Below are 15,792 nucleotides of genomic sequence, written 5' to 3'. Positions count from 1 at the left end.
TGCCATACTGTGCCGCCCGCCCCGGAACGGTCCCGCCGAGCTGTTAAAGACAGCGAGAGGCGGCCGGACTGAAGCGAGAGGCCCCCTTGGGCGGTAACGAGGGCTGCCGGAGGCGGGGAGACGAGCTCAGCCTCCCTCGGTGTGTGCCGCCGGCACCATGCCGCGCCGCTCCCGACCCCCCGCAACCTACAGGGGCTGCCCGGCGAGCCGACCGCCGGCAGCCCAGCCTCCTTCCCCCGCCTCCCCCAGGACCTCGTTCTTCCTCCGGCCGCTCCGCTCTCCGGGGCGAGATTACTCGACCGCAGGGAAGAACCACTTGTGCGACCGCTCTTGGGCGCCCCAGCTTTTGCCAAGCGGCAGCAGCGAAACCACTGGCTGCGCGGGCTGAGGCGGCCCCAGGGCCGGACGCCTCCCTCCGGCCCCGCCTCCGGGCAGAAATACCTCTCCCCCCTCCTTCCCGCATAACGTACGCCGCATATCGAGTGGGAGCTCTCCGGGAGGAGGGGGGGGAGCGGCGCCGCGTCCCCACGGGACTTTTCGGCTCCCTGGGCGCCCCTGTGAGGTGACAGCCATTGGAGAGGGCCGAGGGTGCCTGGAAGCAATCTGTCAAGAACAACTCGAAATGTCTGATAATTAGTGAAAATATCCCTTCTACAGAAAGAAACGAAGAAGTTGGGATAACTAGTACGTAGCCAAAGGCTGAGCTAACTTTGCAGGGTAGGCCTCCTAAGTCCAGGGAGAGGGAAAAATCCTTTGATACTTGAAATACTATGTGGTATGAAGGGAGAACATTCCAATCTTTCAGATGATTTGCAGGCCAAGAGTGAATGTCTAAGGAATTCAGACGGGGTTGGAGAAGGAAATGACATTGAGGCATTTGAAGTGTGTTTTTAAATAGAAATGCTGTGAAATTGGGTTACTAAAATTTTTAAATTCTTAGGGGGTTCTATTAAATATTACAGGAGAAAAAGAAGGAAAAATAGTACTCTATAGTTACATTTGTATGTCATATCAGTAGCTCTGTCCTGTTAAAACTGATGTTGATAAGACTAAGCAGGAAGCCTGCTCTTGTATCATTGTTTTCCATGATCTCTGTAGACAGAGGATCAGTTCTGGAATAATTAGAAAATTAGTCACTGCAGTACCTTCAGTCGCTCTGTTTGCTTTTGTGTTGAGCAGTCCCCTTTTTTGATGAGATATGCCTGGTATTTGCTTCTGCTGATAAGAAACGGGTAGAAGGGGTGGGAAGATGGCGAGGAAACCAAAGACTCATTTCTTACAGGGAAAGTTAATATTTGCTAAGCGCCAGATACAGTAGGTTATTGTTTCTTGCTACAGTCTGAATGGCAATCGGTGTTTTTCTAAATTATGTCGTTTTCCACAAAACACAGATTCAGTGTTAATCCATTCAGCATTGCAGTTACATCACCTTACAGGAAGCAAGAACAATATGTCCCTGTTGCTCTCAAGAACAGCCTGTGTTTGTCAACTACAGAAGGAAGTCATAGACTGAAAGGAGACGGAAGCAGCATGCTATTCCACTTAGCATTACTGGCTCGTGAGGCTTGCTTCACCATCAGCACCATGTCTATTCCAAATTCAAGTTAGTTTTTCTGTTGATTTGGATGGGAGTGAGGCTTTACCCTAAACAGGGGGAAAAAACATTCAAAATGCTTTTGAATATCAAACACAAATTGCCCGTATTTTTGTAAAGTGGAAACACATCTTTTAATGTGTAAACTCCCTGAAGTAAGCGATTAGACATTTAGGAGCTCTTGCGTTTTAACGTCTGATTAGATGATAATTCCAAGGATTGAAAAAAAAAATAAAAAAACCAAAAAAACACCACCTCATGTTTTATGAGAAATACTCTTACCTTGTTCACTTGTTTCTAAAGGGCTGTAAGATTAACATCTTTAGCACCAGATGATTTGCATATAATCACAATTGGGTATCGCCCTGTTCCAACTCTGTTTTTTTCTAAGGACAAAACTTGTAGTGGGTAGCTAGCTGGAAATTTTTTGAAATAACAACTCATTCTTCATTATGTTTTTACAGCTATACATCACTGGCCTCTAGGTTTAACCACACTTATAATTTTAACATCCAAGAATTTGCCAACTTTCTTAGTTGCAAATATAAATGCATGATTACACTGAACATTTAAAGAAGTTTTTAAGTATCACAAAGGGTCACTTAAATGGAGACTGCTGATCATGGAACACTAGTAACACGATCAAGCTGTTTACCAAATTATGGCATGGTGCACATAAATGGCAGTCAGCAAATGCTGAGGGAGCAGTGCAGATACATCACTGGGTTTGGGTATTTCATCAGTCAGAACTGTCCTTGGAGCCCTTGTCTGATGAGCATGGTGAAGAATGTGCACAATTCTTGCTTTATACCCTTCCCCCGCCCCCCCCCCCCCCGAACAACTCTCATGTTTCTTTCTAAATCTCCTCATCTAAATATTCCTCTGCTCTAGTGTCTTTCCTCCTCTTGCTTATTTTGTTCCTTTAAACTTCCAGAAAAGTCTCCATGCTAACTGCTTTTTCCTTCCAACTTCCACAACCCTCATTTTCCCTTTGCATTCATTCCTGCAGCCCCCTTGGTTAATTTCATATGTTTATTTTCATTGTTGCCAGTTTTGCAATCTCATCATGACCCTTGGGAAACTAAATGCTTTCCTTAAAGCTTCAGCTGATACAACTTTAATGACTATATGGGAATTTCAGCTGGGAACGAACATCTCTATGTTTCTGTTAGTCAATACACGCTCACTATTGTAGAAGACAATATTGATGGCACGAAGCCTAATGAATGGTTCTATAACTAAGACAGAGAAATGTTTACTGCAGTCTGTGAATATTTTCAGTTTTTTAAGCTACCAGTCCCTGCATGTGAGTGACACTGAGCTCACAATCTGGTAGAATTCTCTGGTAGAAAGCTCTTTTACATTTGTTTAAGTACTTGGACTCAAGCCTTCCTGATTACTGTTTGTGTGGCCCAGCAAAGCTTTTGGAAGGATTTGTGTATACAGCAGTGATGGTCACCAACTCACCTAACCTAGTTGTCAGCTGGCAACCTGAGGAAATGAGGGACATGTTAGTAACAGAACAGAGTTTATTGGATTTAAAAGAGTGGTCAACCCAGTGTGAGGATATTGCTGTAAGCATCTCAATTACCGATTTAATGCTAACGCGGAGTATGAATGTGAACTGAAAAGTTACAGCCTAAGCAATTTTATTTTATTTTTGATTCGTTGAAGTGATACTGGTTTAGGAATAAAAAAATCTCGGTGTAGTTGCGGCATTCCGACCCAGAACCGAAGGCTCTCAGTTGTACGTGGAACGTGGCTGCCACCTACCGCTGCACGGGGGATAAACAGTGTCAGCCGGTGGCGAGGCCGGTTTCAATGGCTGCATATAAAATAATAATAAACAATGTAATAAAACGCTCCTGTGGTTGCTGATCCTTCATGTTTCTTGAATTTAATCAGCTGCGCAGGAGCTGAGGAGGAAACGCTGTCATGTTTGTCAGCTTTGTCGGGCCCTTCTCTCTTTGCTTGAAGATATCTTTTCTTTCTTTAATTGTTACTTCTCTCTGCATTGAAATCTTCCTACACAAATACTTCCACTCGCTGTTACTACTTTGCTTCCTACTTCTAAATATCTTGAAAGCCTGAATTTACAGGTTTGCCTCTGAAAAAAAAATTGTTTTGGGAACTAGTCCTTCTCTCAGGACTTCCTTGTAACCTTTTATCCACTTCCTGATCTTGATGTCTACAAAAGTTCTTTTAACCTGTCTTTAAAACAAAGCTAGGCCACTGATAAGAACAACTTCCTGTTTGTGTAACCTCTTTGTGGAATTTCACTCATTACAAAAGATCAACTAGATTTGAAAATGCACTTGAAACCTTTACAATACTCAGATCTATCAACGATAAATTGTCCATAAACCAACTGGACTTACACTACCTTCAAGCACTAGACTCCCAAACACCACCTCTCAAATAGCCATGTCCAAATCAACCTACTGCACCTCAACAGTGGCTATGATTCTTTTCAAATGTTGTTACTGGTACTCCAGCTGCAAAGAGCAATTACTTTAAAAAAAAAAAAAAAACAACAAAAAACCACTTTCTCTGAAAATTGTCTACAAACTTGGATTTTGAAAATATACATTGATCAAAAAAGATTCCACAGAGGCTAAAATCAGTGGAATTTGGCCTGTAGTAGCCAATTCCGTAAGGTATTCCATTGCCCCAGGGTTAAAATAACTAATCTCATATCGTGTCTGTCAATAAATTAAGCCTATAAATTGCCAGTTGTGAGGCTTTGGGAGCTGTTGTGATAATCCCAATGATACACTAAATTGAGCTTCACTTGCAGTGGGTTTGGATTGATTTGATTCTAAAATCCTGGGGACTGTTCGATAGCATATTTGTTTTCATTTTTACCATGAGATCAAGAACTGTCTAATTAAGGGATCTGCATTTGAGTGCCAATTTAAGCAATTTGTGTGGCTTTACAGTAGATTTTGTAGCCAAGGTTTAGTTTTAAATATAAAGCTGAGTAGCAAGAGTATGTAAATATCCTCCAAGCTCCATGATGTAACCTTGATTAAGTAATCTAATGTGCCTTTGCTCCTTTGCTTATCTTCCTAATGTGTAAAATAATACTTTTACATTTTTATCTTTACACTTATGGGTGGGTCACTAAAACTAATTAGGGTAGTCTGTGTCCAACTAGAATAATTGTTGTATTTTAAAGTTCTTTAAAGCATATGCAGGATAGAATGTAATAAAAGCTGCAGCTGATGCTCTGCTGACTTATTTCCTAAGCCTGACCACCACTCCCTACCCACTTCCTTTCAAAGCCAAAATTCTCACTGGTTTGAACAGAATTTGTCATGGGTGTAAGAGATCTTGAGTTTGTTCATAAAAGGGCATTTAGCACAAGGGTATCACAAGATATGCATAAATATGCAGATAAAACATGCAGATCTATCCAAGAAACTAGAGGATGAAATACCTACAATAGCTTTTTGAAAGGAAAATGACAGGTAACATACATACTTATACTGTAATTGAGACATCTCATGTTCAAGCTGCTGTACGCACAACAAACAGATGTATGTCTTAGTCGAAATACAAAAGAATGGATTATGTCTCAAGTTTGGAAGTCACCTCTGTCTCACCAGACAGGTGATTTTGCACAGTTGTTTATGATGAGAAACTGGCGGCTAGTGGCCCAAAGCCTGGTCGGGGCCACGTGACCTTAACCGCAAATCACTGTGTATGACAACCTAAGAGTACCAAGCGATGAATTTCTCAGTAGCCCTCCTAACTTTGCAGCTCTCCCCTGAAGCGGTCAGAGGACAAAACCACGACGGACGAATAAGCTACCGAGGCCCAAGGCCGCCACCACCTCTACGGTCGGTCACAGAGGGACCCATCAGCCACGGCAGAAGGGGACGACCAGCGGCAGCTTCCCTGTGACCCCGGAAGGGGGTCTCTGAGGCAGCAGTGAAGCCCTCTTCAGCTGAGTCCGCCAGCGGGGCCCAGGGGCCGTCCCTTGCCATCGCCAAAGATGGCGGCCCCGGCACCGCACGTTCAGCACCGCCCGGCGGGCGGGGCGCTTCCGGCGGAGCCGCGAGCGCGGCAGGACTCAGTGGAGGCCCGGCCGGGGATCATGGGCACGGCGGGATTAGCTGCTTTGCGGCTGCCGGGGCTGCACGGCTACGCGGTGGAATTCTCGCCCTACTGGCCAGGACGCGTGGCTTGCGCCGCCGCGCAGTACTACGGCATCGCAGGTGCAGGCGGGGCTTCCGCGGCGGCGGGCAGAGGGAGGGTATCTGTTAAAGTCCGTGTCCCGTGGGGGCTCGTCGCGGAGGCTCTTTAGTGGATGGAAATCTGGGTGTCCGGGTCGACAGTCAGTGTCTGTGAAAGCGTTTGGGGAATTTCTCTTCACGTTGCTTTTGTCCCGCACTGGTGCAGCTGAGCTGGGGCTAAGGTTGGAGCAGGCTGCCGGCCGGTGCTTCCCACTGAGCCGCCCAGCCCGGCGGGTCCTCCGGCCGAGGAAAGCGCAGACCCGCTGGTTTGATGGTAGTCTCACAAAACCCTCGCAGGGGAGTACTAATATAATAGTGTCGAGAATAAATATAGGGGTAGAGACGTATCCAGTGTGACTAAAATGTCCTGAAAATAGTTCATTCTTCAAATTTTAACTCTTTAGTCTCGAGTCATTGAGTGTCCGAACACATCCTGGCGATGCCTGGTCCCTGGCAGAGTTTAAGGCCAGGTTGGACAGAGCCTTGAGCGACATAGTCTATTGTGAGGGCTTCCTGCCCATGACAGGGGGGTTGGAATTAAATGATCTTGAAGGTTTCTTCCAAACCACATCATTCTGTGACTCTGTGGTCCCATTGAAAAGGCAAGCAGAGCTTTTCTCAGCAGTGATATTTTATTTTTTTTGTATTATTTTCCAGTGGGAGTATTGCTGCTGAAAACAATAATTTTAAATAAGTTTCTGAATGTGGAATGACTGACAGTATCCCAGTCACATGGGAAAGCAGCACCCGTGTGTGTTTTCTCAGAACTGTTTCATTTCTGTTGAACCATGTTTGTATTATTTGATTCAGCAGAAAAAAAGAGTTTTATGTCTGCTCTGTTACCAAAAATGATAAAAAGGAACTCCATGCTGGTATGTCTGTAATGTGAGGGTCCTAGGGGAAATGCACTTAGGTGCTTTGTAAGTGAGTTGTTTCTTTTCCAAACTCATCTGCATGTATACCGGAGTAAACAAAACAAAAGCCAGTCTGATGTAGATGAATTACTGTTTAGAGAGCATGAGACAGGAGGATGTTTATTTTTATGCAACTAATTGTTTGGCCTCTTAAAGTTTGGATGCTCTTTGGAGCTGCCGCAGAACCACAGTAGTTTCCTGTGGCATGAGTGAACTAGTTTGTGATGTTTTGTTATGTTTTGCTGGTTTAGGCTGTGGGACTCTGGCAGTGCTGGAACAAAATGAAGCTGGCATTGCTCTGCTCAGAAGGTAACATAGGTCTTGTGTTTTGTTTTTGCAAGAGAAAATCTTATTATGTACCTGTGCGTACAAGATGCAACCCAAATATTTTGGTTATCGTTAATAATAAGAAGTGTTGTATCTATGCTGCACTATCTACTGAATGCATGTCTTTCTGTTTACATACATATGATTCTATTTGTATTTACATACCAATGAGTGGTTTACATTTCATAGATTTTGTTATGGGAAGTAATCCGGATTGCACCCTTTCCATAATATAAAGCATTTTACAGAAAACCTCCAGTGTAAACTGAAAACAGCCTCTCTGCCCTACCTTAAAATGAAAAGTTTTAGCCTTTTAGGAAGAGCACATTGCCATCTAAGTTTATGCCCTTAAGATTGACTCGTACTGAAAATGCAGCAGGAAGCTCTGTAAAGTCATGGAGGTCCTTCCTAGGAGATCCAATATTTTAAGGGTTTGAGAAGAGTTTGATTTGGGTTTGGGTGGGAGGAGGAGAGAGGTTAGGTCAACAGCAGTCAAGTATTAAACCCTAAAGTTTTTTTTAAATAAAGTTTTGAAACAGCAATTGTTTAGATTAACAGGGCTGAAATAGAAATGCTTAACAAGTAGTTAATCATATTCTGAGAAGCTGTTTAATTCCTAATTATAAAGCAAGACTCCTTGAAGTTGTTAGTTATGCTAAGTGCACTGGTTTAGTACTGTTCATTTCTATATTTCCAGTGACTCCACTTATTTGGTGATAGAAAGTTATTTATTTTCCTGATTCATAAGCTGTGTCATTTTCTCTATTGGAACATTCTGTGTGCATGCCTTTCCCTCATCATTACTGCAGGGTGCCATGAAGTTTAACCTGAACTTAGCTGAACCTTCAGTGAAAAGGGGGTAAACAAATTCATATTTGCCATCAGATAACAGCAGGGTCAGTGATAGTTGTTGCAGAGCAACTAATACACGGTATCAGATCACACATGATAAATTGCTGGCATGTTGAAAGCACTTTTAAGGGAATGTATAGATCTTTAATATGTTCATGACAGTCTCTCTGTTGGTTTTTGGTTGTGACTCAGCTTCCTAATGGTGTTGTCAACTGGATAGAGCTCTCCCAACACAGTTTTATTTCTTTGTTTACCACAGTTGTTGCAGACAAAGAGCTCTTACCTCTGTAGCAACACCCTGGAGAAACCGTAGATAAGACTGAGACATGTAGTACCTCTGTCTCTGCTTGACAAGTTTCAGACTGAAATCAGCTTTAATTCTCTGTTTGTGGAAGGTCCTTGGCTCATTTATGCTTTAGCTTAATCAACCTATTCTGACATACAGTTGTATAAGCTGATATTATGACAAGTTATTTGTAAAGAGATTTACTGGAAACTAATATAGAAAAATGCTGTTTAGGGTGGTAAAGAGAGTGACTTAAAGAAATGCTATCTTTACATGTAACTAGTCTAGACTTTAATGTTATGCTTTCTCACGGAAAAATGTCTTTACTGTTCCAATTTAGTTTTGACTGGAATGATGGCCTGTTTGATGTGACCTGGAGTGAGAATAATGAACATGTGTTGATCACTTCTAGTGGAGATGGATCTCTGCAAATCTGGGATACAGCTAAAGCCAAAGGTCCGCTGCAAGTCTATAAAGAGCACACTCAGGAGGTAAGCCAGGCAAACATGAAAAATTTAATGGACAATCTAATAATTTAATTAATAAAAGATTTATTTGTGGTCTTACAGTCAAAAGTAGGTTTTGTTGTCTATTTTTAAACTTTATTTGGATCAATGGTTCGAATTTATAACTTAACATTATTTTGAATATAAGGTAAATTGTCTATTGTAAATATTTATATATACACTCATACCCTGTAGTAGGTACCACTTAATTACATGAATACAATATATTCAGATACAGCTTTTGTGGTTTCTTACAGGCTACGTAATCACTGTGTTGTATGAAAGTACTGCAGTCTTTCTGTGATATTTAGAGAGCATTATTGGATAGGTCTAAATCAGACAGCAGATGTATATAGAATCTTAGAACAGATAGGGTTAGAAAGGACCTTAAGATCATCTAATTCCAACCCTCCATATAGCAGTATTATCCTTGAGGGCATAGACTGATAAACATAATGGACATCCTTAGGACTTCTGTTGTACCTGGGAGCTGCTTACATCCTAGCACCTGTGAGATCCTACTCAAGTAACAGTAGTCAAATACTGGGACAGCACGTGGGTTTTTTAGCCTTGGTTTGATACAGTTTTTTATGCACTGCAATATCAGTAAAGTGTTATATTCATGTTCATAATTGTATTTGCATCTTTTCAGGACATTTATACTTTAGTATATTTATCTTCTCCCAAGTGATTTTGATTTTTTTCTACTTTTTTTTTTTCCGCATGCTTTCCTTCTAACCACTCTCTTTGAACTTTAGATGCAGTCAGCCTGGGTTGCTGACACTAGCTAAATGACATAAATCTTAATAAAATTATCTAGTGGATGGGTAATCAATAAAAAATGATGGAGGAAATCCAGTTGTGTATTCCCAAAGACTGCAGTAACATGACAGTCTGTCTTTTGTACCTTAATTCTTTGTTATTTTGCTACTTTGGTTTAATACATATACTGTGTAAATAAAGAATTTTGAGAGATGAGTTCGTAGTTCTGATCAGGATTTTATAATAGTGTTCAGAGGCTGATGGGAGTAACAGAAAGACGTAGACAAAGCGTAATAACAAATTGGTTTGGGTTTTTTTTGTCTTTTGAAATTCTATCCATAAGTTTATTTTTGTTCAGCTACACCATCTGTTGTTTGTGAAGTAAACATTTCTGTGTCCAAGTCTTAATTCAGCAGGTAGCATGGGGAGGTGAATGCATTCAGCCATGAGTTAGGAAGACAGTATAGAAAGCATAGGCTGAGTGTTTATTGTGAGATATGAAAGGTTTGTGTTGACTCTTCATAAACATGCATTAAGAGGATAGATCCCAGGGGGAATATACCTAATAGATTGTGGTAAACACTGTCAGATAATGCTCTTTAGAATGATTGACTACCTTCCTAATACTTAATCCCTGTCTGACATTTTTAATGACAACTTTGTCACTGCACTTTATAATTTTTCTAATGCAAGACTGACAGGGATCTGTTTCATGTTTTCTAAATGAGGTTATTGTCTGTAGTTCAAAAAGAATGTGCATTTTTAATTTCAAAGCGCATCTTTATTATCAAAAGACAATGAGTTTTATTCCAGCACTAACCAACTGCTGAATCTCATGAATAAATTAATCTAATTTACTCTCGTTTTGATGAAGTCTCATTGAAATGCGAGACAAAAGAATGCTTGAATTAAATTTGTCTTGTAAAGTGAGCCCAAGCATTTATTTTTGAGCTATTATTTTATGGTTCTATATATTTTTTCATCATGTATTTTATGATTGAAGATAAAGCACTAGAAGATTAACAGGGAAGGTTTATTCTGTCTTACTAGGCTTTTCCAATTGCTCAACACAGCTTGTATTGAAGCATCCGTAAATATTGATTGATAGCGTGGAAAGCAAAGAAGTTTAAAAGTTTTACTTGGTTTTCACACCTTCTGTTTTTCATTCTCTTCCCATTAGCCACACCTGTCACATGCCAAATAGAAAAGGGCTCTTGCTTTTTCTTAGCCTGTTGTCTGTTCTGCTTGTAACTCTTGCCTGAAGGAAAATTTGCTCAGGTTCCATTGCCTGTGATGCAGCTGCAGAGTGCTGGGCAGTCCTGAACGTGTCTGCCATATGTGTGCAGATCCATGTCACAGCACGTGTTCAACAGATCTATGTGCGGATAGCTTGTGAGTGAGATGTAAGCCATATGTGTGCTTTGCCTTGTCTGTGCAGTAGATCTGATAACATCCTAAATATGTGGGGCTGGGTGAATTGTCTGGCATGGGTGTATATTTCTCAAACTTATTTCTTTCTGGGAGATCCTGGACATGAATAAAAGAGCCAAACACTTCAACTGAGCTGACTTCATAAGGCTGTTGAGGCATACGAGAACTAAAGTATCACATGGAAGAAGCATTAGGCATTATGTAGTGATACATTTAGGGGCATTTCCAAACAGCAACATCTTAAGAGGTAAAGACAGATTCAGGGGGAAGGAGAGAGGGTAATGTTTATGCGGAGTTTGGGTGCCACTTTGGAGAACTGTGATGCCTTCCATTTTTAAAATGTGAACAGATACTCGTGTGTCCTTTGTTATTCTAATAGGAGGAGTCAGGTTGAAAAGGAGGGTGTTTTAATGAGCTATAGTACCGGTAGTTAGCTGATGAAGGTAGAAAAGCCAAGAGGTAAAGGCATGGTTTGGAAAAACAAACAGAAGAATTGACTCTTAGTTTGTTATTTGGCTTTTGTGAAGGTACTGTCCAAGTGTCTTGTACTTTGGGATTATAAGGTCCCCAAGGAAGGGAGCTAGCACAAACTGGTGCCAGAGCAATATGCCTTTCAGTATATAGGAAGTGTAACATTGTCAAATGAAAAAGGAAAGTTGTAGAAAATCCAGTTTGTGGGCAGTGGTTGCCTTCCACTTATGGGAAATAAGCCAATAGATGAAAAACAGATTAAGTTGAATCTAGCATGGATTGAAATATTGCTTAGCAATGAAAATGCTCAGAACTAGCTAAATGATTCCTTGTTTTTCTTTCTCATACAGTACACTTCCCATAAAAGACTTTGTCTTTTGCTGGATTTTTTTTCTGGTCCAGCTTCCTCTGCTTTTCTTGCCTGGTGACACAGGTCCAAACATTTTCACCTTCAAAACAGGGTTGCTGTTATTTGGTGCATGATTCCATCTATCCAAGACAAACACAGCATCTAGTATGTTGACTTGCAAATTAGATCTAATGCTGTGCTAGAACTAGATTGTCCCAGCTGGAGTACAAACCCTCAGTGGTTACTGGCCTGGCTGTTGAGCGCAGTGCCACTTACTACTGGTAGGTAGTGGCCACATTTCTGAGAAGTGTCATGGTGGGTCTGTTTGAGTCAAGAGGTGAAGCAAATAAACTTTTAGCTGATATTTATCCACCTTAGGACTGATATGGTTCATGTCCCACTGCAGCTTATTGAGACATTTTAGTGTGGAGTGAAACTAGACAGTATAGAATGCAGCTTCCATTAGTACATAAAAGATACGGTGCATTTGATGATGGAAGTTGTACATGGTCTTGAGACTTTCAGATTTGAAGTAATTTAAAGAACTACCTTAGAGGGTTTGTTTTGGTTGAGGCAGCAGAGCTGAAAAATCAGCAGCTAAGGTGAGAGATCCTCTGTCAAGTGCGAAACAGCATTAGAATAAACTGTCAGAGAAGAGGGAGCTTATTTCAACTACACAGTGAAAAGCAATTTTTAAATAGCTGAAATGATTAGTCACAAGGGAAGTTGATTTGTTTATTTTATTTGTTTGAAGAAATGAATGATAAAAAAAGAATGTCATAGAACCTGGACAAGATGAAAATCGAGTATTTTATGACATGTATTTCTTAGGAGAACTAGGTATCATTAAAAAAATGCATTTCTTGTTAGCTAAAACCTCAAAGTCAACTCCATAGTCAGCAGTGGAGAGAAAATTTCACTGCTAGCAACTAGAAACTCCAGATATTTGAATAAATTGGATCAGAGACAAGAGATCAGTCTGAATTACGGCTTTTTTAAGTGGTAGAAACTTACAGCGATGGTGGGTCTATGTGAATTTTGTTACAATTCCCTCCCCCCTCTCTATTTTGGCCCATCTTTACCTTTTTGGGTACTTTTCTGAGCCTATGTGTGTCTTTAATGTCAGACTGGGATGTTAAGTTAAATTTTTGTTCAGGTAAATGGTATTGTTGGAAGCTTTGTGGTACTTATCCAATGTGGTTTCCTTAGCTGGTTATGATACAATCTGTAAATACAAGTCTTATTTTGTGAAATTTTGCCTGACTAGAGTCTCAAATGTGTATTCTAATGCTCTTTCTAAACTAGGCTGTTATATCATTTATAGGCATATAGTGTTGACTGGAGCCAAACTAGAGGAGAGCAGCTAGTGGTGTCTGGTTCATGGGATCAAACAGCAAAGCTGGTATGTTGAGGTGGAAAATGTGATTTGTTTTGGATGTGAGAGTTCTTTCTGTTAAGAAGCAGCATTGATTCACTTTCCCTCTTTATTTTACACTGTGGCTGAAATTCTGGTTTAACTGATATGTTGCTTTATCCCTCAGTTGATACCAGTTTAAATATACAAATGCTTTTCATGACACATGGTAAAAAGTTCATTTAGTCCTTTCTGCATAAAGTTTTTATGTATGAAACCTTTTCCTTTATTGAATGTGTGCCTCAACAGTTTTCTTTTTACTTTATTCAGTGGGATCCAGCTGTGGGGAAGTCATTATGCACTTTTAAAGGCCACGAAGGTGTCATTTACAGCACTATATGGTCTCCACACATCCCAGGTTGTTTTGCATCTGCATCAGGTAAACATGATCGTAAAGGGGTTCTCACGACAAAAAAAACCCTTGTATGTTATTGAATTAGTTTGGCTCTTTGTCCAGCAGATGGTAGTGTGTGTCACATGTAAAAATGGAAAAGGCAAGATAAATGAATCGCTGCAGCTGGATTTGTAGGTTCTGTTCCAATCTATAAATCATCCTCTTGGCCATTTAAACAGGGATCAGCAGTTTTCCAGCAGTTATTTCAGTGACTTTGTGACAATTTCTTTCTGGTATTTTATGTAGCTCTCTTCCATCCACCTTACTCTTGTTATTGACCACTAAATCATGTTATATATTTTATTCTTTTTTCTGGCTTACATTTTTTGTTCAAATTTCCTCAAGTGTCCAAACACTGTTCCTGCTCCAGAGAGACAAGGACAACTCTGGAGTGAGACCTGGAGCCTAACTGCTGGCTAACTGGGTGATGGGTGCTGTGAGCCATAGAGCTTGCTTGGGAAGTAAAGGGATAATAAGACACTACCTTAATTCAAATACTGGTAGATTAGCTCCAGTGGCTTAAATTTCTCTGATTTCAAGCCTTTTTCTTGAAAGTTAGTAACTGAAAATGTGTCTGAAGGGAGACTTTGTACTTCCTTTCGCTTCTCTTAGTTCTTTTAGCCCTTGTAAAACAAAATCTTTTTGAAGGGTATTGTTGAAGGAGGCTGTGCTGCTTTAGGTTTATAGTGTGTGTGTGTGTGTGTGTGCGTGTATGTGTTCTCTCTCTTTCTTGCCCTTTCTGTTCCCTTTCTGTCATCCTACTTCACAGATACATCATAGCAGCTTTCCAGTATCTGAAGGGAGCCTATAGAGATGCAGGGGAGGGACTCTTCATTAGGGACTGTAGTGATAGGACAAGGGGTAATGGGTTAAAACTTAAACAGGGGAAGTTTAGATTGGATATAAGGAGGAAATTCTTTTCTGTTAGGGTGGTGAGGCACTGGAATAGGTTGGCCAGGGAGGTTGTGAATGCTCCATCCCTGGCAGTGTTCAGGACCAGGTTGGAAGAAGTCTTGGGTGATATGGTTTAGTGTGAGGTGTCCCTGCCCATGGCAGGGGGGTTGGAACTTGATGTTCGTAAAGTCCTTTCCAACCCTAACTATTCGATGATTCTATGATTCTGTACCTACTCACAACCATGTACTTACTCATATCTTAATAGTATAAAGTCTTAGCACTTTAGACCAGAAATGAACTGTTTCATGTTGCAGCGTTTTCAGTTTTGAGTGTGTTAGTAAAATAAGTTAGGTGTATTGTTAACCATAGATTGGAAAAAATGTTGGTCTTGAAATGCTTGTGATTTAGGTAAATTTAAGTAAAGCAGGCACTTTTTTTACTTTTTATTTTAAATAAGGTGAGAAAGAAGGAGATTTAGGAAGCTTTTGTATGCCTCACCCCTGCCCTTTTTCTGTCATTATTTGAATCCACATAGATGCCAGCAGAAGTTTAATTTCCACTTAGATAATTGAACACTGAAAACAGAAAACCAAACATGACTGTAAGCCACAGTAGAACAGCTGCTCAGAAGGACCTTTATATGCCTAGACAACTTTTGCATGAAGCTAATAAGGTTAAATATTTGCTTTTGGGATATGACTTTTTCTCAAACTATTATGAGACTAGAAAAAGAATATGAGTGAAGAAAATGAGAAACCTAAAACTGCAATGTAAAGCAGTTGAAAAATAATTTGATACTAAGGGTAGTTATTTTGTATCATTAGGTCTCCGATCTGAATACATACAGGAAAACTAAGTTTGTCTGCAGTGGGCAGTAAAATGGATTTGAAATAGAGAAGATAAATATGTCTGATGCTTGAGTTAAATTAGCTTTCATTCAGTATCTAATACACTTCCATTAACATTTACAGGGATGCATGAGGTATTTTAATATGCTGTTGTCTTCACATGCAATCATTTGTATTTTCAGAAAGCAAGTAAATGGCTTACCGTTTTCTTTTGTTTAAAATTGGGAGTTAATAGTAACAGAACAAACTTAATTCTGTGTATGTAAATAGCTACTATTGTGATGTCAGCAACAATTTCTGAGCTGATAAGATAAGCAAGATGTTCAGGTGTACGTGCGACACCAAACCAGAGCCCTGGTAAATGTCTGCCTTACACTGAAAAAACACTGATACAGAAAATGTCATTAAAGAAGTGACATAAACATTTAAAAGCATCTTCATGGCTGAAAGGGTTTAATGAGTCATTGTGTCATTTGCCCAGAAGGTCTCTGTCTCTCTCTCTCTTTCTT

At 40.4% G+C, this 15,792-nt stretch overlaps 1 protein-coding gene across 1 annotated transcript in view; it reads left to right on the top strand.

The window, feature by feature from the left end:
- The first annotated feature begins 5,668 nt into the window (after nt 1–5,668).
- PEX7 (peroxisomal biogenesis factor 7) overlaps nt 5,669–15,792 on the top strand; it is a 44,318-nt gene continuing 34,194 nt past the window's right edge. The window contains exons 1-5 of the mRNA XM_057407649.1: nt 5,669–5,814; nt 6,998–7,055; nt 8,552–8,702; nt 13,055–13,132; nt 13,415–13,523. Coding sequence (XP_057263632.1) covers nt 5,694–5,814; nt 6,998–7,055; nt 8,552–8,702; nt 13,055–13,132; nt 13,415–13,523 — 517 coding nt within the window. The 5' untranslated portion in view covers nt 5,669–5,693. The remainder of the gene's footprint in view (nt 5,815–6,997; nt 7,056–8,551; nt 8,703–13,054; nt 13,133–13,414; nt 13,524–15,792) is intronic.

This window comes from Pezoporus wallicus, unplaced genomic scaffold, assembly GCF_028554395.1.
Source record: "Pezoporus wallicus isolate ANWC-B61680 ecotype Strahan unplaced genomic scaffold, APGP_CSIRO_Pwel_v1 contig_3817, whole genome shotgun sequence".
Classification (NCBI taxonomy): domain Eukaryota; kingdom Metazoa; phylum Chordata; class Aves; order Psittaciformes; family Psittacidae; genus Pezoporus; species Pezoporus wallicus.
Note: the sequence above shows the minus strand (reverse complement) of the source record. Positions and strands in the feature narration are given on the sequence as shown.